Source organism: Rhinatrema bivittatum, chromosome 5 (assembly GCF_901001135.1).
Source record: "Rhinatrema bivittatum chromosome 5, aRhiBiv1.1, whole genome shotgun sequence".
NCBI classification, from domain to species: domain Eukaryota; kingdom Metazoa; phylum Chordata; class Amphibia; order Gymnophiona; family Rhinatrematidae; genus Rhinatrema; species Rhinatrema bivittatum.
In genome coordinates, this window is record NC_042619.1 from 98947603 (window position 1) to 98973201 (window position 25599).

Here is a 25599-nt window from a genome sequence, read left to right on the forward strand (position 1 = left end):
TTTTTAACTGATCCTTCTAGCTTTTCCACTCTTGTTTGTAATATTTTATTATTACTCAAACCTTCTTGAACCAATTTAGTTAATTCACTAATTGATTTTTGCATTGAGAAAATCATAGCCCCAATATCTTCCAAAGTATACTTAGTAGGTATTATTACAGGTATACCCGCCACTACGCCCCTTTGTCCTTCATCCATCCCTTTTGCCTTAGAGTCCAATACGGTACTATATTCCTGACTTTGATCTTCTAAAACCTGATTATCAGGAGATAACAAAGAGACCAAGTTCAGGTTGGGATCCTCAAGTAATAACTCTCCTCCCCCTCTTCTCGTTGGTGGTTCCGGTGTTGAGGGAGCACCAGGGCTTAAAGATGTTTCGTAAGTCAAGGAGTTAAGTCCCTGCTCCTGGACTATCACTCCAGCGACTTCTGCTCCTGGTGTTATGGCTATGGTTCTACCAAACAGATCTTGAATCCGTGGCTGATTGTTACCCACAACCGGTGTTGAGGTAACCGTTTTCCCCTTCCTCTTAGTATGTGGTATTACAAAGAGGAAAGGGAACCACGATGAAATAAGAAAAATTTGTACTTCTTAAAAAGTAAGATCCTTCGGAGACACAATGTCAATTGGCCAGGTTCCATTGGCTGCTGCTACCAAAAATCCAAAGCTCCTCCAGCTTCACACAACAAAACCAACGGGCTCCGACGAGCTCCGGCGAAGCCTGGCAAAGCCGCATGCCCCTTAGGCTTTGGCGACGCGCCAACGGCGAGCGCGCTGTTCAGACGCCGGTCTTATGGGCGTCTGAATGGGCTCCTCCCTCTGACGTCAGAAACCGGAAGGGAATCCGGGGAATCACCATCAGCTGCACAGCCCACGGGCTCCCAACAAGGAACGAAGAAACAATCCAAGGAGAAACAAACTCACAAACAGCCCACAGACAAGCAGGTAGGCAGTGAAGAAAAAACAGCAGCCTGACTACATTTTTATACAAAAAAAAAAAAATTCATAAAAATATTTTTGCCGTGAACAAAATAGTGGGAGGCTTTGGGAGCTTTTTGACCTTTGAAAAAACATCTGAGGGAAGTAATACATATTAGGGATGTGAATCGTTTTTCGACGATTAAAATTATCGTCCGATAATTTTAATATCGTCTTAAACCGTTATGGAACACAATACAATAGAGATTCTAACGATTTATCGTTATAAATCATTAGAATCGTGAGCCGGCACACTAAAACCCCCTAAAACCCACCCCCGACCCTTTAAATTAAATCCCCCACCCTCCCGAACCCCCCCCAAATGACTTAAATAACCTGGGTGTCCAGCGGCGGTCCGGAACGGCAGCGGTCCGGAACGGGCTCCTGCTATTGAATCTTGTTGTCTTCAGCCGGTGCCATTTTCCAAAATGGCGCCGAAAAATGGCGGCGGCCATAGACCAACACGATTCCACGGCAGGAGGTCCTTCCGGACCCCCGCTGGACTTTTGGCAAGTCTTGTGGGGGTCAGGAGGCCCCCCCCAAGCTGGCCAAAAGTTCCTGGAGGTCCAGCGGGGGTCAGGGAGCGATTTCCCGCCACGAATCGTTTTCCGTACGGAAAATGGCGCCGGCAGGAGATCGACTGCAGGAGGTCGTTCAGCGAGGCGCCGGCTGAAGACAACAAGATTCAATAGCAGGAGCCCGTTCCGGACCGCTGCCGTTCCGGACCGCCGCTGGACACCCAGGTTATTTAAGTCATTTGGGGGGGGGGGGTTCGGGAGGGTGGGAGATTTAATTTAAAGGGTCGGGGGTGGGTTTTAATGTGCCGGCTCACGATTTTACGATTTTTCACGATATTTTACCCCCCCAAACGGCAACAATACGATTCCCTCCCCCTCCCAGCTGAAATCGATCGTTAAGACGATCGAGGACACGATTCACATCTCTAATACATATTGCTTGCCAGATTCTAAGGTCTTTTCCTCCTTTTTTAAAAATCACAATTTCAGCAAACTGGAGCAATCTCAAGTTGTTAAAAATATTTGGTGGAATAAATTCTTTTGATTTGTGTGTTTACACATAGCTTTCACCTGCCTATTTAGTTTGGGATCGATAGCAGTCCAGATTGATTGATATTTTTCCAATCAGTACCTTTAGGGGGCGCTGAAGAGCAGCCAGATGGTGCTTGCGAGCGGAGCCACTCGCAGCAAAGAGGAGTAGAGATTTGTATGTTTCTTAGAGCTGCTCGCAGCCCTAAGAAGCATACAGTGGTCGGCACGATTGAGGTAGGAGGAGTCGGACCTGAGACCAGAGGGGGTGGTGCACAGCACGAACGGAGGAGAGGGGGCGGGCACAAGGCAGAAGTCACCTAAGGCACCTACTATCCTTGCACCAGCTCTGTAACCAATAATAAACTCTTTTTAAGTACATTTGAAGCAGAAAGCCTGTGAGGGAGTCGGGCTGCTAGATAACCAAGGGGTAAAAGAAGTGCTCAGGGAGAACAAGGAATTCGCAGGAAAACTGAATTAATTCTTTGCCTCATGTTGGGAACATACCCACACCTGAAACATGCTTTGATGGTGATGATTCTGAGCAACTAAAACAAATCTCTGTGATAATGGAAAATAATAGATCAACTTGATAAACTAAAGAGTAACAAATTACAAGGACTAGATGATATCCACCCCAGAATCCTAAAAGAATTCAAACATGAAATTACAAACCTGTTACTAGTAATCTGTAACCTGTCATTTAAATCCACCACAACACCTGGAAATTGGAGGGTGGCCAACATGATGCTGATTTGTATAAAGGGCTCCAGGTTCAATCCAGGAAGCTATAGACCAGTGAGCCTAATATTAGTGCTGCGCAAAATGATAGAAGCTATTCTTCTTAAAAACAATATCACTGACCATATAGATAGATATAGCTTAATGGAGTTTTGCCTTACCCATTCTTTTAGATTTTTTTGAAGGTGGAAATAAACATGTAGATAAAATATATTTGGATTTTCAGAAAGTATTTGACAAATTTCCCTATGAGAGACTCCTTAGGAAATTAAAAAAAACTCATGGGATTGAAGGCAGTGATCTATTGTGTATTGTTAACTGGCTAAAAGATGGAAACAGAGAGTAGAACTAAATGGCCAGTTTTCCAAATGAAGAAAGGTCACTAGTGGAGTACCACAGGGATCAGTACTGGGACCTGTGCAGTTTAACATTCATAAATGATCTGGAAAACGGAATGGTAAGCAAGGCGATCAGATTTGTAGATGACATGAAATTATGAAAAGTTGTTAAAACAGCAAGGAACTGCAGAAGGACCTTGAGAGATTAGGAAACCAGGCGTCTGAATGGCAGATGAAATTTAATGTGGAAAAAGTGCAAAGTGATGCACATAGGGGAAAATAATCCCAATTAGAGGTGCACAATGTTGGGTTCTGCAGTGGGAGTCGCCACGCAGGAAAAGGACCTTGGAGTCCTTGTGGACAATACATTGAAATCTTCTGCCCAAAACCGGGCGGATTTAGGCGAGCAGGGCCCTGCGCGCCGGTGAGCCTATTTTACATAGGCTCACCGGCGCGCGCAGAGCCCCGGGACTCGCGTAAGTCCCGGGGTTCTCCGAGGGGGGCGTGTCAGGGGCGGGCCCGGTCGTCGCGGTGTTTAGGGGGCGTGTCGGCAGCGTTTTGGGGGCGGGTACGGGGGCGTGGCTATGGCCCGGGGCGGTCCAGGGGCGTGGCCGCGCCCTCCGTACCCGCCCCCAGGTTGCGTCCCGGCGCGCAACAGGCCCGCTGGCGCGCGGGGATTTACTTCTCCCTCCGGGAGGCGTAAATCCCCGGAGAAAGGTAAGGGGGGGGGTGTAGACAGGGCCGGGCGGGTGGGTTAGGTAGAGGAAGGGAGGGGAAGGTGAGGGGGGCGCGTTAGAGGATTCCCTCCAAGGCCGCTCCGATTCCGGAGCGGCCTTGGAGGGAACAGGGGTAGGCTGCGCGGCTCGGCGCGCGCAGCCTATACAAAATCAATAGCCTTGCGCGCGCCGATCCAGGTTTTTAGCAGATACGCGCGGCTCCGCGCGTATCTACTAAAATCCCGCGTACTTTTGTTTGCGCCTGGAGCGCAAACAAAAGTACGCCAACGCGCCTTGTTTGAAAATCTACCCCAGTGTGCGGCGGCGCCAGTCAAAAAAGGAAATAAGATGTCAGGAATGATCGAAAAAGGAATGGAGAACAAAACATAAAATATCATATTGCCTCTGTATCGATCCATGGTGCGGCTGTACCTAGAGCATTGTGTGCAGTTCTGGTATTCCCAGACATGGTGGAAGTAGAAAAGATACGGAGAAGGGTGACAAAAGTGATGAAGGGGATGGAACAGCTTCCCCTAAGTCGAGAGGCTATGCGAGCTAAGGCTTCTTCCACTTAGAAAAGAGACGGATAGAAGTTTATGAAATCAGGAGTGAATGGAACAGGTAAATAATGGATGGCTATTTATTTACCTTTTCAAAGAATACTAAAATAAGGGGACACAGCAGAAATTAACAATCAACAGATTTAAAACACAGGTAGAAAGTGCTTTTTCATTCAACACAAAATCAGGTTATGGAACCTGTTGCCAGTGGTCATAGTCAAGGTAACTAGTATAACTGCGTTTAAAAGAGGTTTGGGCAAATCGGTGGAGGAAAGATCCTTAACACGTTATTAGCCAGGTAGACTAAAAAAAAGCTATTGCTATCCCTGGGAGTAACAGGAAATAGATTTGCTTTTGGGATCTGCCAGGTACTTGTGACTTGGTCTGGCTGCTGCTGGAGACAGGATGCTGAGCTCGATGGACTTTGGTCTGACCCAGCATGGTATTTCTTAAGTTCCTAAATATGTACCAATTGTATGGAAGGAAGGGGGTCCATAGTTTGAACTGTTTGTTCACCTCTGTATTGAAAAAGTAGTCAATATAGTGACAAAAAAAGTAAATTAATAAATCATTCTGATTTGAAGTTTGTTTTTATAAAAATGTAGTTGATATCTTTCTGAAAATTGCGAGCTGGCACCCCTGAGTGGGAAAAAATTGCGACGTGGCCCCTCAAGTGAAAAGGTTGGACAACCCTACTCTAGAGAACACTCACATCACCTCTTGAGGCATTACCACTACAGCTTAAAATAGAGGGGTTCACAGTTCTGGGACATACCATGTGACATAAGCGCTAGACATGATTCTGTGACTAAAGAAATGGCTGCAAAATTTGCTGCCTCCTGTAGAATTGTGAGAAACCAGCAAACTGGCAGCTAATTGTAGACAAAGGTGCAGGAGAAAGAAGCCAGGTTGCAGGCTATGAAGTGGTAAGGGTGCTCAAGGAGTCTCACTCCCCTGTCCTCCTCTATTAATCCTCCAGTAATCCAATGTCCCATGCTGGAGAGAGTGGGGTTCAGGGATTGGGTCAGGACTTGGGTTTGTGAAGACTCAGGAATTGTGGAAGACTGGGGCCTCAGGAGAGCAAGGACCTGAGGAATTGGGGGGGGGGGTCAACAGGGACTCAGATATTGAGTGGGAAGGTGGCTGGGAGAGAGGGACAGGGGGATTAGATGGATGAAAAGTGGGGACTTTTGAGATTTGGGGATTGGGTCAGGATTCAGTAGAGCATGGACTTGGGGATTGGGGAGAAGAGTGGGGACAGTAGAGTGAGAACTTGGTGAAGGGGGGAGCATAGACTCTGAGACTGAGTAGAGAGATAGATTTGAAATAGTTCTCTAGCAGATTTAGGCTGTTTTGCAGACATTTTGTGCAATGTTTCCGCCAATGTTTTGGGGATTGTGTGCACAAAAGGTTCTCATGTGCAATGTAGTATACATATTTGTGTGCAGTTCTTTGAAACACCATTCTATTTTCCTTTTCTTGTGCATGTTGTTTCTTTATATGCTCTTGTTTCATGACGTGTGCATCAGGGCCGGTGGGAGGCATTAGGCGAACTAGGTAGCCTAGGGCACTGGAAGCAGGCAGGCCGCCATGGTCAATGTGAAGGCATCACTTGGCACAATGCATACATTGGAGAGATCGCCGGATAGAGAGAAATCACGTGGTAGGGTGACATCACCGTCTAGGGCGGCTGAACATCCTTGCACCAGCACTGGTGTGCACATGACCATATACAGTTTACAGGAAATATTGCATCTGGGTTATGGAATAAAATGACCAAATAGTCTGCATATGTCAGGCATTTGTTCTCCAAGGTATTTACTTTCAGTCCTGGGTCTGAGAATCTCTCTAGTAATGTGGAGAGATTGTTGATGTACATCAGAGCTTCCTAAACCTGTCCTGGCAACCCCACAGACAGTCGGGTTTTCAGAATGCGTCAGGATTAGACAATTCTGAACTAATATTAATACTGTTGGATACTGTTGGCCTCATTGAACACCAAACATTATAGAAAAATAGATTATTTTTTGTTCAGTATCTGGAAATCCTAGCTAAATATATTTTCAGTCCTACTGAACTGTTTTCCTATGGACCAGAAAATTACTAGCTGTACCAGGTGATCATAGTCTTAATTTTGAAAACTTGGGATTCGTTAAGGCCTCCTTAGGATAATCAATGATCATGACCATGTGCTCAAAACTTATTTTAGGAAATAATATAATATATGCATTGCACATTTGCTTGCCCTTGCTAAGTTTTAAAAATGCACAGTTACAGTGTATTATGCTAATGAGAACACCTTAGTAGTGATGTGTGAACAATTCAAAATCAGGCTCAAACTTGGCAGGTATCAATTTGGTTTGCATTTGCTGCAATTTTTGTATTTTCCCCAGATCACTGGAAAAGTCTGTCAGACCTTTACTTGTGAACTTGGAGTAAATTAAAAACAGATTTGAAATGTTTGTTTTGGATTTTTCTAAAAATACAAAGTGGATTTGCCAATTCAATATAATCCAAATTGGATTTTTAGCTTCAGATTTCTTCAGAAAGGTTTGTTGAACCAATTGTACATTCCTGCAGAAATGTTTTTTGAAGAACTTCACATATCTGTACATTCACAGAACAAGAGCTCAGTCGGTTGTTGTCTAACTAATGTATTAACTCTATAATGCATTTTTTATTGCTAAGATGAAATGTGACTTACTGTAATTTTAAATTACTACCCATTCTCTATTTGTAAAGCTGCAAATGACCTTGCTCATATGCTGACATTTCTAATGTACTGTAAATCGCTTTGGGTGAATATCATATTCAAAAAAGCATGTAACAAATCCAAATAAATAAAATATAAAATAGTCATATAATCAAAACATTCTAAAAATTGGAAATGATACCATCAGTAGACAAGTTTTGAGGACTTCAAAAGATTTTCTTTTCCCTCGGTGGTTTCTTCCTGCTGTTTTGGGCCTCCAGCTCAATCGGATCCAGGGTTGGGATCCTGGTGCCATGAGCCTCCGTTTACAACTACCTGGAATTTAAACATCCCTTCCCCCACTTAGTTTAGTCATGATATTTCAGTACGAGTCCTGGGCCCAGGGACATGTGCCAGAGCTCCTTCCAGGACCTTGCAGTCATGGGCCTTAAACCTGGCCACTAGGTGTTGCCATTGCACGAATAGTATGACACCCTGCTCCCTACCCAGTATCTGTGAACACTGCCTCAATGTATCCCCAGCTCTGGCCAACCCAGGGAGCAGAAAACCTCAGCCAGAAGTCAAGCCCAGGTCCATGCACCATGGCAGTGTGCGGCACTGCCAGTGTGTCACTGGGACAACTTCTTAGCATAGTAATGAACTTACACTGTATCAGTTCTTATTATTTACTCTATTAAAATACAAAGTTTCTGCTTTTAAACAGCACCATCTGGAAATGCTGAGTACATAAGTGTTTTGTCAATGTTGCTTTTGTCTCTGTTTATTTTCCTGCAGGATTCTGAGGATGACTTTCATCACTTTCAGAAACCTCAGCCCCACTGGCCAGATGATCTAGTAAGAACCAAGTTCGCTTTTTGTACTTCATTCCGTTCAATGAAGAGGGAATATTTATATTTTTTTGAAAAAAAAGTCATATGGAACATAACTAAGTATTGCTCTGTCTACCGCTTCAAGCTGTCTAGAAATGGCAGCATATAAACAAACATGAGACATAAAAACATACAGTAAGCAGGCAGTAATTCAGAACTCGCTCTGCCTTTTTTTATTATAAATTGTGGTGTGGGATTGGAATTTTGATACACAAGTGAAGAAAACTAACAGGCCTTGTGCAGTGCTGCAGTAACGTCCTACTGACTGCCAATACTGCAGGTCCTGGTGGTTAAAAGAAATCAAGAAATTATTTTATAAGCATGGAGTGGAAATTTAACAGTCTGGCTTATTCTACTTACATGAGCATATCCGGAAATGCTATAGTAGGCAGATTTTTAAAAAATGTATATTTATGTTTTCTGTTTCATTATAAGACAAGAAATAGATCTGCAAAAAAAAAAAGAAAACACAGAGCAAAGGATCACCTTTTAAGGTTATAGGAAGGAAATTAAAATGTATTCATGGAAAAGGATGTAACGTGATTGCTCTGTTAGTCCACTTGGATACGTAGAAATAAAAGTCAACAAACCAGTTATAGGTGATCCCTACAATTCATTCTGCACTGAGTGCATCGCTCTTAAAAGCTAGTCATAAATTCATTAAATTAATTCAGTAAAAAGGAGTCACCTACAACTTGTTTGTTGGCCTTTATTTGGGGGAAATAGAAATTTGTGCTAAGGGTAATTCATTTATGGAATGGCAATAGAAGGCACTTCTGAATGCAACATTGTAGGTCAAGCATAAAGTCAGGAAATCAAAACGCTGTGAATACCCTAGCAATCAAAACTGAAGTAGTCCTATGTGCTTGTGCGGTCTCCTGGTTTCTTTTCTCACCTTTACCTATGCTAAATTCCTGTGACCTAGCAATTGGCCAAAAGGAAAGGAAGTGTGAAGGTCTTTCCCTCCAAACTCTTTCTGGTTCCAGTTGGTGCTATAAAACAGTTTGTAGTCCATGTGGTAGGCCCCAGTTAGATTCTTAGGGCCTCATTTTCTAAAGTATCGCAGGCCTGCGATACTTTAGGGAATGAGGGGCGGGGGGCCAAAATGGGGGGGGCAGGCCTGCGCTAGCTGGCAGCGATCGCACCGTTGCGGTGCAGTCGCTGCCGGTTTCGTACCCAGTAGCGCCACCATAGGAGGTGTAGCTATTGGGCGCGAACTCGGACGCGAAAAGGGCCTTCCCTTTTCGTCGTCTGTGGCATCTTCGCAGAGTCGGCCCCGGTGACGCCCCAACTCCTCCTCTTCCGGGGCCGACTCCACCCCCATTTTGGTATCACATGCGATAAGGGACATTTCGCGTGCGAAACGTCCCTTATCGCGTGCGATACGGGTGGAAAATGAGGCCCTTAGCTGGAGAAGGGAGTGTATTCTCCCCAGTGGAGCTGGAAATGTCTTTCAACTCAACCCTAGGAAGCGGTCATTTCTCCTTGCATCGTTCGGAATGCAGATTTACGAAGATTTCCTGACGCTGCTCTCACCAAGTCTTGAGCAGGTTGGATTGTGCAGAGGAGAGGGCAATCCACGGATGTCAACATCAGCAGTTGGAGGAGAATCGGAGGTGTCCGGCCCCATCAGCAAGTTGGAAGCAAGGTTGGGGAGTACAGTGGAGGCCCAGCTGCAGGCACAACAAGGAAAATCACCTCTTACTGACTGCTGCAAAGATGACTCGGCATGAATGGAGGAGTGTCTTGTTATGGCCCGATGTGGTGACCTTATGCAGCTCCCATCTCGGTCCTAGGCACAGAGACACGTGGGGAGGGCCACAGACCACAGAAGGCCCCATGACCATCCTGGGGTTTGTGTACAGAAGGAAATAAAAGTTTTCAAGGCCATAGGGTTTTTGTCTTATGGGGACACAGTCACACAAAAAGTTGCGTGTTCAAAATAAAGTCCTTACTCAAAACTGGTGGCAAAATACAAGTCCAAAGCAGTGCGCTTGGGATAGTACACCAATAGTGCAACAAAATCCACAACAATAACAGAAACATAAATTACAGTGTCTTGCCAGTTCTCCCTCAAACATGTCAGCTCTTCATGACAGGTACCCTTTTCCACCCTGGGCCCTCCCAAAACCTATTTGGAAGATAAAGTCTGTTTCTCCATTGTCTTTTTCTCCCTCTTCTGAGAGTCTTGGGCTGATTTCTGGTGCACTTTCCCAGGCAGGATAACTTTTCCCATGGTACCTCCTTGTACGCTGGTCCACCAACTCTGCAAGACCTTCTAACTCTTTCTTCTGGACTCTCAGACACTTCCAACCAGGAATTCTCCTCCATTCGCACCTCTCAGGACCCTCTCTTTGAGAGGCATTTCCTATGGAGCCCCTCTGTGGGAGATGGCTTGAAATACTCCAAGGACTCCAGAGCTTAGAAACCTCCAAAACAATCCTCCACATCCTTAATCCTATTCCCCCTACTTATTTATTTATTTATTTATTTAAAGGCTTTTATATACCGACGTTCATGTACTAGTACATATCGCGTCGGTTTACAGAGAACCAAAGTTGGAAATTACATCGAACATGTGGGTACAAATAACAAGGCAAACTTCGTATGAAATTATAGATAAATCAAAGAACTTGTCTTACAACTAGTTACAAGTAATAGTCAATTAAAGATATTAAAGGATAACAAAAACCAAAAAAAAAAAAAACCAACTTAGATTTACATTTCAAAATTTCTCGTTTCAAAAAGCTCAAAGCAATCCCCATAGGGAGATGCACATCCACCATCTGCTGGAGACGGAGAACACTGGCAGCTGGGAGCAGGGGTTTGTATACCACTATGTTACTCCTCCCAGTGGGAAGTGGTGCTCCTCCTCATCCCACTGAAACTAATCTGACATCACTAACAGGCAGGGTCCGTCACCCTGAGGGCACTCAGACCAACTGAAGCCACATTCTTCATGCTAGGAAAGGGCAGGAACACTTTCCTAAGGCTAAAAGGGGCACCCCCTTTACACTTACTTTCTATTTGAGCTACAGTTATGTCGCTCTGTGTGTAGCAGTTTTTTAGCCTCCTAACTCCATGATTGGTGAGTGACTAGCTACCCATTGAACATCACCCGCCCCATGACTAGGAACATACTCTGTTAGCCTGAACCGGTGCATGATACACCAGATATCAGTAATGTGTAACCCCATCTCTGGGTGCAGTCTTAACACCGATGGGGCCATAAAAGAGTTTGGCTCTCCGGGGACGGAGCCACTCTGGCTAGCTCTTTTCACTGTCGGTTTCACAAAGGTCTGGATAATTTGCTGGTTGGGGGAAAGGACACTCCTTTCAGGGCCCAGAGTCACAGGGGTGATTTTTCGGGGTACTTGCTTTTCCCTGGGAGAGGGGCTTTCTTCCTTCCACCGTGCGTGCGCACAGTGAGCGCCAATACAAGCACTGGAGAGTTTAGTTTTTGTGTCCAGAATAGAAGTCTTTACTGATGGGAAATCGGATGAAATATGGCACAAATTATTTTAATACAGTCCTCAGCAGCCTAGATTTACTCTTTGCTAATGCTTACAGTCTCTTTTCCCTCTGTGCATGGGTCTCAGTTACTAGGGTAAGGGCTTGCATCCACCCTCTAGGGTTTGGCTAAGTGGAGTTCCCAGGTGGGCAGGGAATTCTTGGTTGGGCAGGAACAACCCCTTCCATTACTGGCAAAACTAGGAAGAGCACAGCCTGCTGCACAGAGAGTCAAATCCCCTTTCTCCCCAAGGGGTAAAGACTCCAGATGGGGCTTCTCAGTAGTCTCAGGTAGCTCTTACTCATAGTTTGTTGATTGTTCTTCTTTTTCTTTATCCCTCAGGAGAACCCCTGATGGGAAAGATCCACTCAGGAACAAAGCAGCTCCAGCTGTTCCTTGGCAGGGGCACCCAAAACCTCCTCCCTGATCTTCTCAAACAAAATTCTTCTTCCCCAAACTGAGCAAACCCCAGAAGGTGCTGGCAGCGGATCACTGCCAGTCCCCTGTCCTCACTCGGGGTGCAGATTCCCTAACCTGGGAATCCCAAAAAGGGGGCTCCCTGTGCCCCTCCCTCCAGGCAGTGTCCAGGGATCTCACCAGGCTTCTGACAACTTAAGTCTCTGAAAATCACCAAAAAAACCTACCTGGGACCCAGTCCCTGCCCACCAGGGAATGGATAGGCAGGGCAGATCCCCAACCTGACTCACGGGCCAATACAGTAAAGTGCACTCCAGTGGAGCAGCACTGTTAGTTCGCATTTGGCTGCGCGTTTTCGACGAGCTATTTTTACCCCTTGGGCAGGCATTAATTTCTGAAAGTAATATGTGCGGCTTGGCTGTACATTTTACTTTCTGTATCGCGCAGGAATAACTAATAGGCCCATCAACATGCATTTGCATGTTGTGGGCGCTATTAGTTTTGGGGGGGTTGGCCGCACGTTTTTGGCGCGCTATTTTTACCCCTTATACAGTAAGGGGTAATAGCACATCGAAAACGTGCGGCCCCCCCCCCCCCCGAAACTAATAGCGCCTGCAACGTGCAAATGCATGTTGATGGGCCTATTAGTTATTCCTGCGCGATACAGAAAGTAACGCCTGCCCAAAGGCTGGCGTTAATTTCTGCCAGCGCCGGGGAAGTGTACAGAAAAGCAGAAAAAACTGCTTTTCTGTACACCCTCCGACTTAATATCATAGCGATATTAAGTCGGAGGCCCCAAAATTTAAAAAAAAAAAAAAAATTAAAACTCTGCCCACGGCCTGCGGGTTGGAAGACGGATGCTCAATTTAGCCGGCGTCTGTTTTCCGAACCCGTGGCCGGTAAAATTGAGCGTCGGCTGTCAAACCCGCTGACAGCCGCCGCTACTGTCAAAAAGGAGGCGCTAGTGTCCCTAGCGCCTCCTTTTACCGCGGGCCTTAATTTACAATCCTGGGCTTTCTGAATCACAAGCCCAGGAGAGTGGCCTGTGCGCGCGTCGGGAGAGCGGGCGCTCGCCGGCTCTCCCGCGCGTTTTTCTGTATCGGCCTGTGTGACTCCAGGCAGGATTTACCTGAGCCCAAACAGAAGGCCACAAAATCCAAAATAAGGGAAAAACTCCAGACTCCTCCTTTAACTCCAAAAATCAACTGCACTGCCCCTAGAGCTCTCAGGAGAGAGCTGCTTATAAATTCCAGCAGCCTGAAAGGGAAGGGGGGTGCACAGAAAGGTGCCTCCCTGTTTCACTAGCCTATACTTACTGTAATTAGCAGGAGCACCCAGGGCTCTACTGGTAATGTGCCCAGAGGGGCCATTACAAATGCAATGTATGTGTCGGATTGGTGAAACCAGGAGAGAGTGAAAATCACTGTTTAACAACTGAAGGTGCAATCCTAGTAAGAACAACGTTGGTCCTGCCAGCCCACCGTCTTACTCCCAGCTGAAAACCTTTTTAGACTTCTTGTGGATGAGTTCCTCAAAGTCAATGATATTAGTTTGGCAGGGCGGGTACATCAGTATCCTTGGACCTTTGCACTTGCTTTACAGCAGGTAAAGAATCCATACCGTAAATCACCAATCAATTTGAAATCCCCAAGCATTGTCTCAACCCCTGCCCCCGATCCCTGTCTCTTCGTGACACGGGTAAAGGCACCTGTGTTACACTTGCAGCTCCCTGATTATACCCATGTAATTGCTTACTTTTACCCAGGTAAGATCTGTTTAAAATGATGCGCAGAGGAGACAAAAAAAAAAAAACATGAGGGCAATTTTCGTCAGAATTGCATCCACAGAAAAATCTGATGGAATACTGGCCAGTCCAGTAACTTTAATTGTATCCTTGGCACTGGATTAGGACAGAAAATGGATACTGTGGCTCTTTTTTTTTTTTTTTTTAAATGTCGGGAGGAGGAGGTCTGGTCCCTGGACTTTGCCCCATTGCATGATAGGGGCAAGGCCGGGTCAATGCCATTTTGAAAAATGATATCGACCAGGCCTGGAGTGAGAAGGCGCTCCGGGCCCCTACTACTATCCACCACCGATCTTTTAGAAAGTTAAGGGGGATGGAGATGGGGAGTGGGGGTCAGGGGTACCCCCCTGAGATCACCAGGTGTTGGGTTTTTTTTTTATGGCAAGGCGGGGGACACTAGACCCTAGAGGTGGTTAACTATTTGGAATCAAAGTGGGTGGGAGTGAAAGAGAAGGGTGTGGAGGCTGCTGGGGGAGATCTTTTGAATGGAAGGGTTGACGTCATTGGGGTACTTTATTGATACTAGGGGAGAGATTAGGGAAGGGGCTGGGTCATTACCGCATGGTTTAAGCACTTTGTTTTCCTGTTGGGTGTCGTGGCTGCCTCTGTGGGAGGTCTGCACAGATCCCTGGGCGTGATTTCAAAGGTTTGGGGGTGGGGGGGGGGGGGGTGGAGAGTCATTTTAGGGCCTTGGGCCCTTTAACATGATGGCAGCCCCAGCCGAGGTGGGCCACCAACACACGAATAGACCCCATTATGGCATACGGGTTTTTGTCACACATTCATCCCACAATAAAAAAAAAAATCACGCATTGCGAACGCTACAATATTTTCTTGGGGAGTAGCAAACTATTGCAGGAACCACCCCCACAATAATTTGTGCCTCCGGCAATAAAATATCATGGCTTAGTAAATCTTCCTATTTACCTACCCTGAATGTAATCTGCTTTGAAGTGCCCGAAAAGCAGAATATAAATAAAATAATTGATTAGGAGCCTTATTTGTGTTGACATTTTTATCTAAATGATATGTCAAGTATTGAAATGTTTCTTATGGTTATTTTCTTTTTGAGCAAGGGCAACAATTAACTTTTTCTGAATGATAAGATAGTTCAGTCGGAGCGGGCCTTACCCTCAGTGTCTACTCCCTTCAGGTATCCTGCGTTTTCAGTCTCTCCTTATTTATTGAATAGCTATGCTGGTTTTGCTTTCTGTTCAGTAATTACCATGGATTGTGGAAGTGTTCCTGTCAGCATTAGTGGACTTTGTTGGAGTGTAGCCTATCTTACATAATTCATTTCTATTTTTGAATATGTTGTTTAGATTGTATTATTTACCTTTATATATAAACTGTTATTTCATCTCAAGTTTGTTGCTTAATTGTGTGTTTTATAAATAAAAAGTTTACAAAAAAATGCATATACAGCCCAAAATAATCCCCCCCCCCCAATGTATAATCCTTTTTTTTTTTTTTTAGCTTTTTGACTAATTAGTGCTTTACTTTTGTTCTTGCTTTTCCTTTTTTCCAGAGCCGAGGACATAAGGAGGACATTCTGTCTGTTGCCCAGTGTCCACCTTCTTTTCTTGCCACCTCAAGTTATGATGGCGAAATTATTGTTTGGAACATTGTGTCCGGTCATGTCTACTGCCGACTTAACACCCCAAAATGGGTCACTGGAAAATGTGAGTACCTAACAATTGTCGTGCTTCCAGCAAGGGCAGATTACTTCGTTTGTCCCGCTTCAACGAGCTGGAGTAGCTGGGATGCTTATGTAGAGGAATGGAAAATAATGCTGAACTTCAGAAAAGCAAGTATGTGGGCAGAAAATTCAAAACAAATCGGAGCATTTTCAAACTCTCCTTTTGTATCACTGCTTTGCTGCCTGTTTTATCTCCAGTGCCTCACCGGATGCCTCGTTTCCTCCTACTGACTCTTTCTGCTCAGTATTTAACTGCAATCAATCATAGCCTGTTTTGGTTCTCAATCCTCCCTTACATCAGATCTCTTCCTCGGTGCTAGAATTGCAAAAGAAAAATGACAAAAGGAACAAATTAGAATAACTTTTTAGTTTCTTTATTAAAATTTCTGTGTTTGAAAAACATTATTTCCTGCATTTCTATATTTTGATGAAAGCAAATAAGGAAAAATTGTGTTTTTCTCCTCACAGTTGCCGACAACAGTGTTAGCAAGGTTGCATTCCTTAAAAGCCGGGCTTTGAAATTTGAGTCAGCCGCTTCTCTTATTTCCAATGGACCTAATGGTAGGAACCTGAGATCAGTAACAGCATTAAGATGCATTGCAATAGATTAAAGTTCACCTTGTGTCAAACATCTTATAGGGTCATACAGCAAAATGTGTTATGGTGCTAACGCACGCGATAACGCGTTAACACATGCATTAATGCCATACGGCATGTGATAATCGTATTATCGAACAGCCCGAATGCAAATTTTTAGAAAGGGCGGGATTGGGGAGGGATTAATTAAAATGAGGGGCAATATCGCACCGTGCAATAGCATAAAGCATGCTATCGCACAGTTTTAACGCCGGAAATAACTACACCTTTTTTCCTGATGTTATGCTGTGCGATATGCCCGAAACGGCCGTAACGCAATTTGCGACAGATTTTCAAAAGGTTACGCGTGCCGGGCCTATTTTCAAAAGACCTGGCAACGCGCGTATGTCCCGGGGCTTTTCTGAATAGGTGGGGCAGGGCAGACGGTCTGGGGGCATGGCTGGGCGGTCCGGGAGGTGTGGCTGAGGACTCCGGCACAGGGGGATTGCGCACTGGCAGTTGGCCGGCAGGCGTTACTTACAAAACAAAGGTATGGGGGGGGTTCTTTAGGGCTGGGGGGCGAGATAGGGAGGGGAAGCAGGGGGAACGGGGAAAGCCAGCGGGGCTCCCTGAGGGCTCGGTGTGCACAATTTGCACGCCGAGCCCTCAGGCTCGGCGTGCAAACCCCTGATTTTAAACATGCGTGCGGCTGCGCGCGCATGTTATACAATTGGTCGTACATTTGTGTGCGCCAGGTTGCCCCTTTGTGATAAATTTTGCAAATTTAATTTCGGCAATTTCTAGGCTTGGGGGTGGGGAGGGAGAGAGAGAGCGCGAGAGAGCCTTTGGGGAGGCCTTCATGGTATTCAACTATTTATATGACTATAGGAGGGTCAGCTAATAACTTCAGGTGAGGTGTTGGTGGAGGTTTGGGGTTTAGGGGCCAGTATTACATGCAGAGTGAGATGTACGAATAGCATAGTAGCTTGATGGACTCTTTATTTAACAGGGTGCCATCAAGCTAGGGCGAGAGAACATAGTAGAAATTTCAACTTTGTGAGACTTTCCTCACGCCAATTGAAGTCAAAAGCTCACCTCGAGCTACTAAATGGCCCTCCTATAGCGATATAAATAGTTGAATACTGTGCAGGCTTTATAAATTCTCTCTCTCTCTCTCTCTCTCTCTCTCAGCACTTTGCGAGCTTTGAAAACTTTACCGCACCTCACAAGGTGGGTAATTTTAAAATTACCATAAATACACCCCTCTTTCATACCGCAGGCGTTATTCATGCATTATTATAACATTTTGATTAATCTAGGCCTTAATTTGCAATGATTTCCTATCTTAAGTTTCACCTGGCAAACTTCCTTGTCTCTAAGAAACTTTTCTAAGAAAAACATATTGAAATATGGACCTTCATACCACCTCGCGGATACTGGAGTAAGAATTTTGTCTTCCAGTCTTTTCACCTCTTGAGGTACACTTTAATCATTGGTCCGAAGAGCAAATTGAATTTTGAACTTTTTAAAACATTTTTAAAGTATCTCTTTTTACTTAAAAGCTTAAAAATTAAAAAAAAAAAGTTCAAAATTCAATTTGCTCTTCAGACCAATGATTAAAGTGTACCTCGAGCGATGAAAAGACTGGAAGATAAAATTCTTGCTCCAGTATCCGCGAGGTGGCATGAAGGTCCATATTTAAAAAAATGTTTCTTAGAAAAGTTTCTTAGAAAAACTCTCTGTATTTTCCAATTTATTGAATCTATTTGACAACGTGTTTTCTAGAATAGTCTTATTTCGCTTGCAGTGGATATTGTTGACTATTTTTGGTGTGATTTATACTTCCTTGTCTACCAAAAAGATCTCAAGGAGTTTATCAGTATTTAGGATACTGACATTTTATTTCTAATGTTATTTTCCTGTGCCATTTTCTCCAAGGATCCATCAACTTTTGGAGGTTATTTAATGGAGGACAACTACGTGCAACTTTTAGACCGGTAAGTTTGTAGCATATTTTAATTGTCGTCTTAAAGGACTCAGACCAGTATAAAAGATTTTTGGCCCTCTTGGGTTATGACTTTGTTAGACTTATACAGTTCTTCTTCCCTGCCTCCTTTGTCTGCCCACTACGTCAGAGCTAGGGGTGGGTCAGAGGGCAGCCAACTAGGATGCAAAGCCCGGTGGGGGTGGAAAAATGACTGAAATGCAAGTATGAGCCAGCAGTGGATGAACAAACTAGGAAGGGTGCCACTCTACTCCAATCATCTGGGTTTGGGAGAAGGGAAAAAGAGAATGAGGACTGGGGATCACAGTGGAAAGGGTGGAGGAAGATTTGAGTGGGACTTGGGGGAGGAGGGGGCACAAATATGCCGGTCTATACTGGGCACTGAAACACCTCATTACGGCTCTTCCACTACAAATAGTTCAAAATGCGTCTGCTTGTGTAATCTTAGTGAATGCAGACTTTCCTTTGCACCTTTCTGTCCCATCATTTTCTCTGGCTTTAGGATAATCACCTTTTTATCTGTCCAGGCACTTTCACCAATAAACAGTATTCTACACATTTTCAGTTTCTGTTTTGCACATTATTTCCTAAGGAGTGGGCTAATCAACTGTTTAGATTGTGGTTAAATTAGACAATAAGATGACTGTAATATGGGCAAACATTTTTTGGCTTTTTTTTTGTTAGTTTGAGCTGATGACACTGTGTTAATGTCATCAAGAGATCAACTATGCATGTAAAGTTACAATAAAGGTCATGCATATAGTAGCAAAACGGGTAATGTAGTACCTGCTTAAGAACAGGGTCCATCTTAAAAACGTAAAGGGTTTTTTGGAGTTAGGAGCGGTATTATGAGATATGGAGAGCTTCTGGGCTGCATTTTTAACATAGAAATGTGATGGCATACATCCTGCATACCCACACCAATTACTCAGCTCTACAATCGCTGCCACTCCCTCAGAGATCCCCTATGCTGGTCCCATGCGTTCTTGAATTCAGATAATGTCCTTGACTCTAGCACCTGCCCTGGGAGGCTGATCCATGCAGTTACCACCTCTCTTTTAACATGGCACACGCATGTTATAAAATCTACCCCTAAGTGGATAATATCTACTCTGGATATATTCAGGACCAACAAAAGTAATTACTTTTTTTTTACAATAAATCTTTTGAGGATTCAAAGGGAACTAGACACCTAACTGTGGAGTTAGACACTGAGCTTCCTTTCACAATTAAGTTTTATATTTAGTTGCTAAAAAAAAAAAAGGGGGTTCCCATGGTTGTAATGTGGTGGGGGGGGGGGGGGGGAGGGGGAGAAAACTATTTGCATACACTTGTTTTTCAAAAAGCATAGTTCGCATGCATAGATTTGTACCATCCCTCAAGGTGACACAGATCTATGCAAGCAGGTTCTGCTTCCCTATCCTCCCACTCCAAATCCCAAGCTAAAGATAAGCTTTTGTGACTGGACCCAGACCCCTCTCCCGGCCCACCCTTCTACTGGATCCAAACCCCAATCCAAGGATAGAATCTTTGTCCCCTACCAGAGACAGTGATGTCTTCTCACCCTGCACTTCCAGAAAGAAGACTGGCAGTCTAGTGTCCTCCTCCCCACCCTCAGCAGATGAAGGAAGGGAAATTGTATCTTACGATCCGAGTTCAGGAGGGAGGGGCATCCTGGCAACTAAGGAGTTACATGGGAAGGTCTGCTTACGGGGTCTTTTTTTCAAAGTGTGTGTTTTAAAACTCACCTAAAATTATGCGGGTAAGATTAACCTTGCACTGATCTGCAAAAGGCATTTTTGAAAATTATCTTTATGCCTGCAGTTTACTGGAAAGCAAATGGCTTTTACGTTAGTAAAAACTTACTGTTCTGTTTTCTGATGTCTGAATTGAGTTGTGTATGCTACTGCTGTGAAATATTATTTATTTGTAGTCTCGCGTGGAATCCCAGATCAGTAGCATTGTTGTCAGTGCAGATGACACATTACTCTATGTAGCAGACCATGCTGGCTATGTCTATGTCTATGATGTCCAAGATTATGCCTTTCTGGGACCAGAACAAGGACCACCGAAAAGTAGGTTTATCATAAAAATTAAAACAGTTTAGAATGCCTATGGATATTGAAATTTTAAGCATCTGGAATCCTGCTTGACAATGGCATTCCGGCAGAGCTACAACAAAGGCTCATAATACCTAGGGAGGGTTATTCTCAAACAGCCCACATAAAGTCTGCAGGTACTTTTTACCTGCAGATTTTAGCTAGAATTTTTAAAGCAGATTTGATGTGGATAAATCCACGGGCGGGCGTGTAACTGGTGTCAACATACATGCACAGAATTACACTTGCTTGGGAGGACGTGCAACTTTGTGCATGTATGCTTACGTACATAGTTTCAAAAATCTGAAGTATATGTTTAAGTCGTTCCCCCCCCCGATTTATTTAATGATTGCGCTATTCTGTGATGCATAATAGTTTAATTTGAAACACATTAAAAATAACAGATGTGTTTTGTCTGATCATTCGTGGGGGGTTTTTTTTAAATGCGACATCTTACATTTTCTACCCCTGGCAGAATTTGTATGAGCACAACTGTATACATACATACACAAAAGGATCAACCCAAAAAAATCTTTGCAGCAAACCTGGACCCAGGAGCATATTAATGAGGCACTTCTGGTGTCCCGGAACCCTAGGTGCCTGTCCAGCTCACCCTACCTAAAGGACGGTCCTATGTTTGAGACACTGAAGGGTTCAATCTTCCAGGCCCCCCTGTGTATTAGAGACCCTTAATCAGAATGCAAAGGAAGGAGATGAGAGAAACTGATGATAAGAACATAAAATTTGCCATACTGGGTCAGACCAAAGGTCCATCAAGCCCAGCATCCTGTTTTCAACAGTGGCCAATCCAGGTCCCAAGTATCTGGTAGAATCCCAAAAGATTCCTAGGGATAAGTAGTTGATATCCCCAACTTCACCTTAAGAATGGTTTATGGATTTTTCTTCCAGGAATTTGTCCAAACCTTTTTTAACCCAGCTATACTAACATATTTTACCACGTGTGGTAAAATATGCAGAGTAAAAAATATTTTCTTCTATTTGTTTTAAATGTATTACATAGTAACTTCATTGTGTGTCCCCTAGCTTTGTACTTTTTGAAAGAGTAAACAACCGATTCACAATTACTCATTCCACTCTGATTATTTTTTAGACCTCTGTCATATCTTCCCTCCGCCATCTCTTCTCCAAGCTAAAAAGCCCTTTATCATTTTGGTTGCACTTCTCAGTATCTTTTCTAATTCAGCTATATCCTTTTTGAGATGATAACAATTGTACAGAATACTCAAGATGCAGTCGCACCATGGAGCGATAGAGGCATTATAATATTCTGTTTTATTCTCCATTCCTTTCCTAATAATACCTAGCATTATATTTGCTTTCTTGGCTGCTGCTGCCCACTGAGCAGAGGATTTCAACATATTATCCCTGATGATGGATCCTAGATCCTTTTCCTGTGTGGTAACTGCCAATGTCAAACCTTGCATTGTGTGGGTATAATTTGGGTTGCTTTTCAATATATACATCACTTTGCACTTGCCATATTAAATGTAATCTGCTATTTACATGCTTACTTGCCCATCTTCTTGCAATTTCACAAAGTTCTTGTTGTTGAGGATCCAGCTAGGATGGGGAACTCCCCACAGAAACAGCCCAGGGCTACAGGGCAAGACATAACTAAGCTAGGGAATCTTCGGCTTATACCAAGGTTGAGCCCTTGGGTTCTGGTGGCTGGCAGGACTTAGACAAGGGCTTGGACTGGAGTCTGGAGCCAAGGCAAGGCTGGAACCAAGGGCAGGCATGGAACTGGAGTCTGAAACTGGATACAGGGAGGCGTGGCACATGAAGCAGGCTGGGACACTGGAACACCGGAGTAGGCCAGGACAGATAAGACAAAGGAGTTGACCAGACAAAAAGGCCTAGGGAGGCCACTGACCAAGGCAAAAGCAGGAGGCTTGGGAAAGCCACAGAGCAAATTTGGGAAAAAAAAGGTTTAGGGAAGCCACAGAGCATTCAGAGATGTTGGACCAAGCAGGGAGCCTCAATGACAAGGCCCTGAGCATAACCAGAGGCAGGGTTAAATAGTCTGGACCCTGCTGAGTCATGGGATACAGTGACTATGAGTAGAAAGAGGGTAAGAGCAGCTCCCCAAAGGCCTCTGGTGTTTGGGAGGCTGCATAACAACAGAATCACAACAGTCCTCTTGTGATTTAACAACTTTGAAAATTGTATCATCTGAAAATCTGATCACCTTGCTTGTTGTTCCCATCTCTAGTTCATTTATAAATATGTTAAAAAGCAGTGGTCCCAGTACAGATCCCTGGGACACTCCTCTATTCATCCTTCTCCACTTTGAAAATTGACTATTTAGCCCTACTCTCTGTTTTCTATCTTTTAACCAGTTTAACATTAAAACATTACATAGAAACCTAGAAATGACGGCAGAAAAAGACCAATCGGCCCATCTAGTCTGCCCAGCAAGCTTCCACACTTATTTTCCCATACTTATAGGTTTCACCAACCACCAACTTCAGGGCTCTTGTTGGTAACTGTTTGATTCAAATTTCCTGCCATTTCCTGTCATTGATGAGAGAGTAATGTTGGAGTTGCATCAAAGGTGAGCATAAGGCTTATGGTTAAGGGTTGTAACAGCCGCATCAAGCAAGTTACCCTGATGCTTGTTTACCCAGATTGCACAGATCGATGCCTTGTTGGTTATTGCCTGAATGTAAATCCTGTTTTCCACTTTTCCCCTTGCCGTAGAAGCAGAGAGCAGCACTGTATATGTATTCAAAGTGATGTATCAGGCTTAATTGGTTTAGGGTAGTAACTGCCGTAATAAGCAAGCTAACCCCATGCTTATTTGTTTACCCAGATTATGAAGTTCAGTCCTTGTTGGTTGTTGTCTGAATGCTAATCCTTTTTTCCACATTTCTCCCTGCCGTAGAAGCAGAGAGCAACGCTGTATATCAGTGGTTCTCAACCTTTCTAATGCCGTGACCCCGAAATACAGTTTCTCATGTTGCGGTGACCCCTCGCCCCGCCCTCGCCCTGCGAGGGTGGGGCGAGGGCGGGGCTTTGGTCATATGGGGGCGGGGTTATGGATGGGGTTGGATTTTAGTGCATACTTATTTATTATCTGATATATAAACAAACCCCCGGTGAATTTTAATTTGTTACCAAGTGTCAAAAATGATTCTTTGCTCACAATCGAGTCTTCATTTAAATGTTGGTTTAAAAGGAGAACTGCAATGTGTCATGAAACACTTGCACGTTACCCTATAATTCAACAACAAAATTTTTGAAAAGGTAGAGGAAGGGTTTCATATATAAATTTCTCAGCCCAACATAAGGTCTGTTAGATTTTCAAGTATAATCATCAACCAATCCTCCTCCACCTATGGGTTTTTTCAATTTCTGTGCAAACCCTAGTGAAAACTGCAACACAATTTTTTTATCCCTTAAAACCAATTTTTTAAATATTATTTATAAAGTTTCAATGCCTCCTTCAATGTAATTTCAAAGTCCCGACTTATCTGAAGATGTTAATCCACCCTAGGGTGGATTAACAGCAGCGGCCCTAGTCTTCCCGGCCCCGCTGCTCCTCTTCTGCACGCGGCTGAAGCGCCTCTTCTGCACGTGGCTGAAGGGCCTCTTCTACCCACGCGGCTGACGCGCCTCTTCTACCCACGCGGCTGACGCGCCTCCTCCTTCCTGCCCGTGCGGTTCCGGCAACATTTGTCTTCCGGGGCAGGAAGGAAGTAGGAGGAGCACCTGCAGTGGCTGATACACCTCCTTCCTGCCTGGGCGGCTCCAGCAACATACTTCACTGCGACGCGCTAGCTTTTTGGGCCATGTCTCTTCCCTTTTGGGGTTGGAGGAGGCAGGTCTCCAGCTTCACCCCGCCTCCCCGCAGCAGCCGCGGCGCCGCGGACCGGCAAAAAACCCCAACGGCCCGGTACTGGTCCGCGGACCGGTGGTTGGGGACCCCTGCTTTAGGCGACCCCTGTGTTTTGGTCGTTCGACCCCCGCCGGGGTCGCGACCCACAGGTTGAGAACCGCTGCTGTATATGCATTCAAAGTGATGTATCAGGCTTAATTGGTTTAGGGTAGTAACTGCCGTAATAAGCAAGCTACCCCCAAGCTTATTTGGGTACCCAGATTGTGAAGTTCAGTCCTTTTTGGTTGTTATCTGAATGCAAATCCTCTTTTTCACATTTCTCTTTGCTGTTGAAGCAGAGAGCAATGTTGGGGTTGCATTAACCGTGCAAGGGATTTTTTGAGTAAGGGTAGTAATCACCAGGTAGTAGTTAACATTCCAGCAAGTCACCCCCATGGCTCTACTCTTCATTCCCATCCTATAGCCTTTATGGATCTACAGTGTTTATCCCATGCCACTTTGAAATCTTTCACAGTTTTAGTCTTCACCACTTCCTCCGGAAGGGCATTCCAGGCATCCACCACCCTCTCCGTGAAGAAATACTTCCTGACATTGGTTCTGAGTCTTCCTCCCTGGAGCTTCAAATTGTGACCCCTGTTCTACTAATTTTTTTTCCATTGTAAAAGGTTTGTTGTTGAGCATGAATCATTAAAACCTTTCAAGTATCTGAAAGTCTGTATCATATCACCTCTGCTCCTCCTCTCCTCCAGGGTGTACATATTTAGGTTCTTTAATCTCGCCTCATAAGTCATTTTATGAAGACCATCCAGCTTTTTGGTTGCCCTTCTCTGGACCGCCTCCATCCTGTCTCTGTCCCTTTGGAGATACGGTCTCCAGAACTGAACACAGTACTCCAAGTGGGGCCTCACCAAGGCCCTGTAAAAGGGAATCATCACTTCCTTTCTCTTACTAGATATTCCTCTCTCTATGCAGCCCAGCATTCTTCTGGCTTTAGCTATCGCCTTGTCACATTGTTTCGCTGACTTCAGATCGTTAGACACTATCATCCCAAGGTCTCTCTCCTGCTCCGTGCACATCAGTCCTTCACCTTCCATCAGATACAATTCTTTTGGATTTCCACTCCCCATATGCATGACTCTGCACTTCTGCCTCCTATCTCATGACTCTCTTTAATTTCCTCAAACCTGTCATGAGGTATTTTGTCAAACTCTAAATTAACTGGCTCATCTTTATCCAAATGTTTAATCAGGCCTTCAAAGAATTGTAACAGATTGGTGAGGCAAGTCATCCCTTGGCTAAATCCGAGTTGGCTTTGTCCATTAAACTATGTCTGTTTATAAGTTTGTTAAATTTGTTTTTTACAATAGTTTAACCATTTTAAACGATTGAATATCGACTCCTTATGGTACATAACCGTTATAATTTACTTGTTGACTTCATGATTTCTTGCCATTGTATATTTCTCTTTAATTCTTCTTTTTGTATCTTACTATAGCTATGAATTACTGGAGAGCACATATTAACATCGTAACATCGTGAGTAATGTCTTATTTATTTCATGCCTTTTAATTACCGTATTTTTCGCTCCATAAGACGCACTTTTTTTCCCTCAAAAGTGGGGGGGAAATGTCTGTGCGTCTTATGGAGCGAATATAAAAAAACCCCCAAA

General features: G+C 44.3%; 1 protein-coding gene across 3 annotated transcripts in view; it reads left to right on the top strand.

The window, feature by feature from the left end:
• The window catches only part of LOC115092110 (WD repeat-containing protein 64-like), a 131492-nt gene that overhangs the window by 85666 nt on the left and 20227 nt on the right, over positions 1-25599 (top strand). For all 3 annotated transcript variants that reach the window (XM_029602647.1, XM_029602648.1, XM_029602649.1), the window contains 6 exons: positions 7866-7925; positions 15221-15374; positions 15860-15952; positions 17906-17964; positions 19906-20047; positions 25426-25465. In XM_029602647.1, the coding sequence (XP_029458507.1) occupies positions 7866-7925; positions 15221-15374; positions 15860-15952; positions 17906-17964; positions 19906-20047; positions 25426-25465 (548 nt within the window). The remainder of the gene's footprint in view (positions 1-7865; positions 7926-15220; positions 15375-15859; positions 15953-17905; positions 17965-19905; positions 20048-25425; positions 25466-25599) is intronic.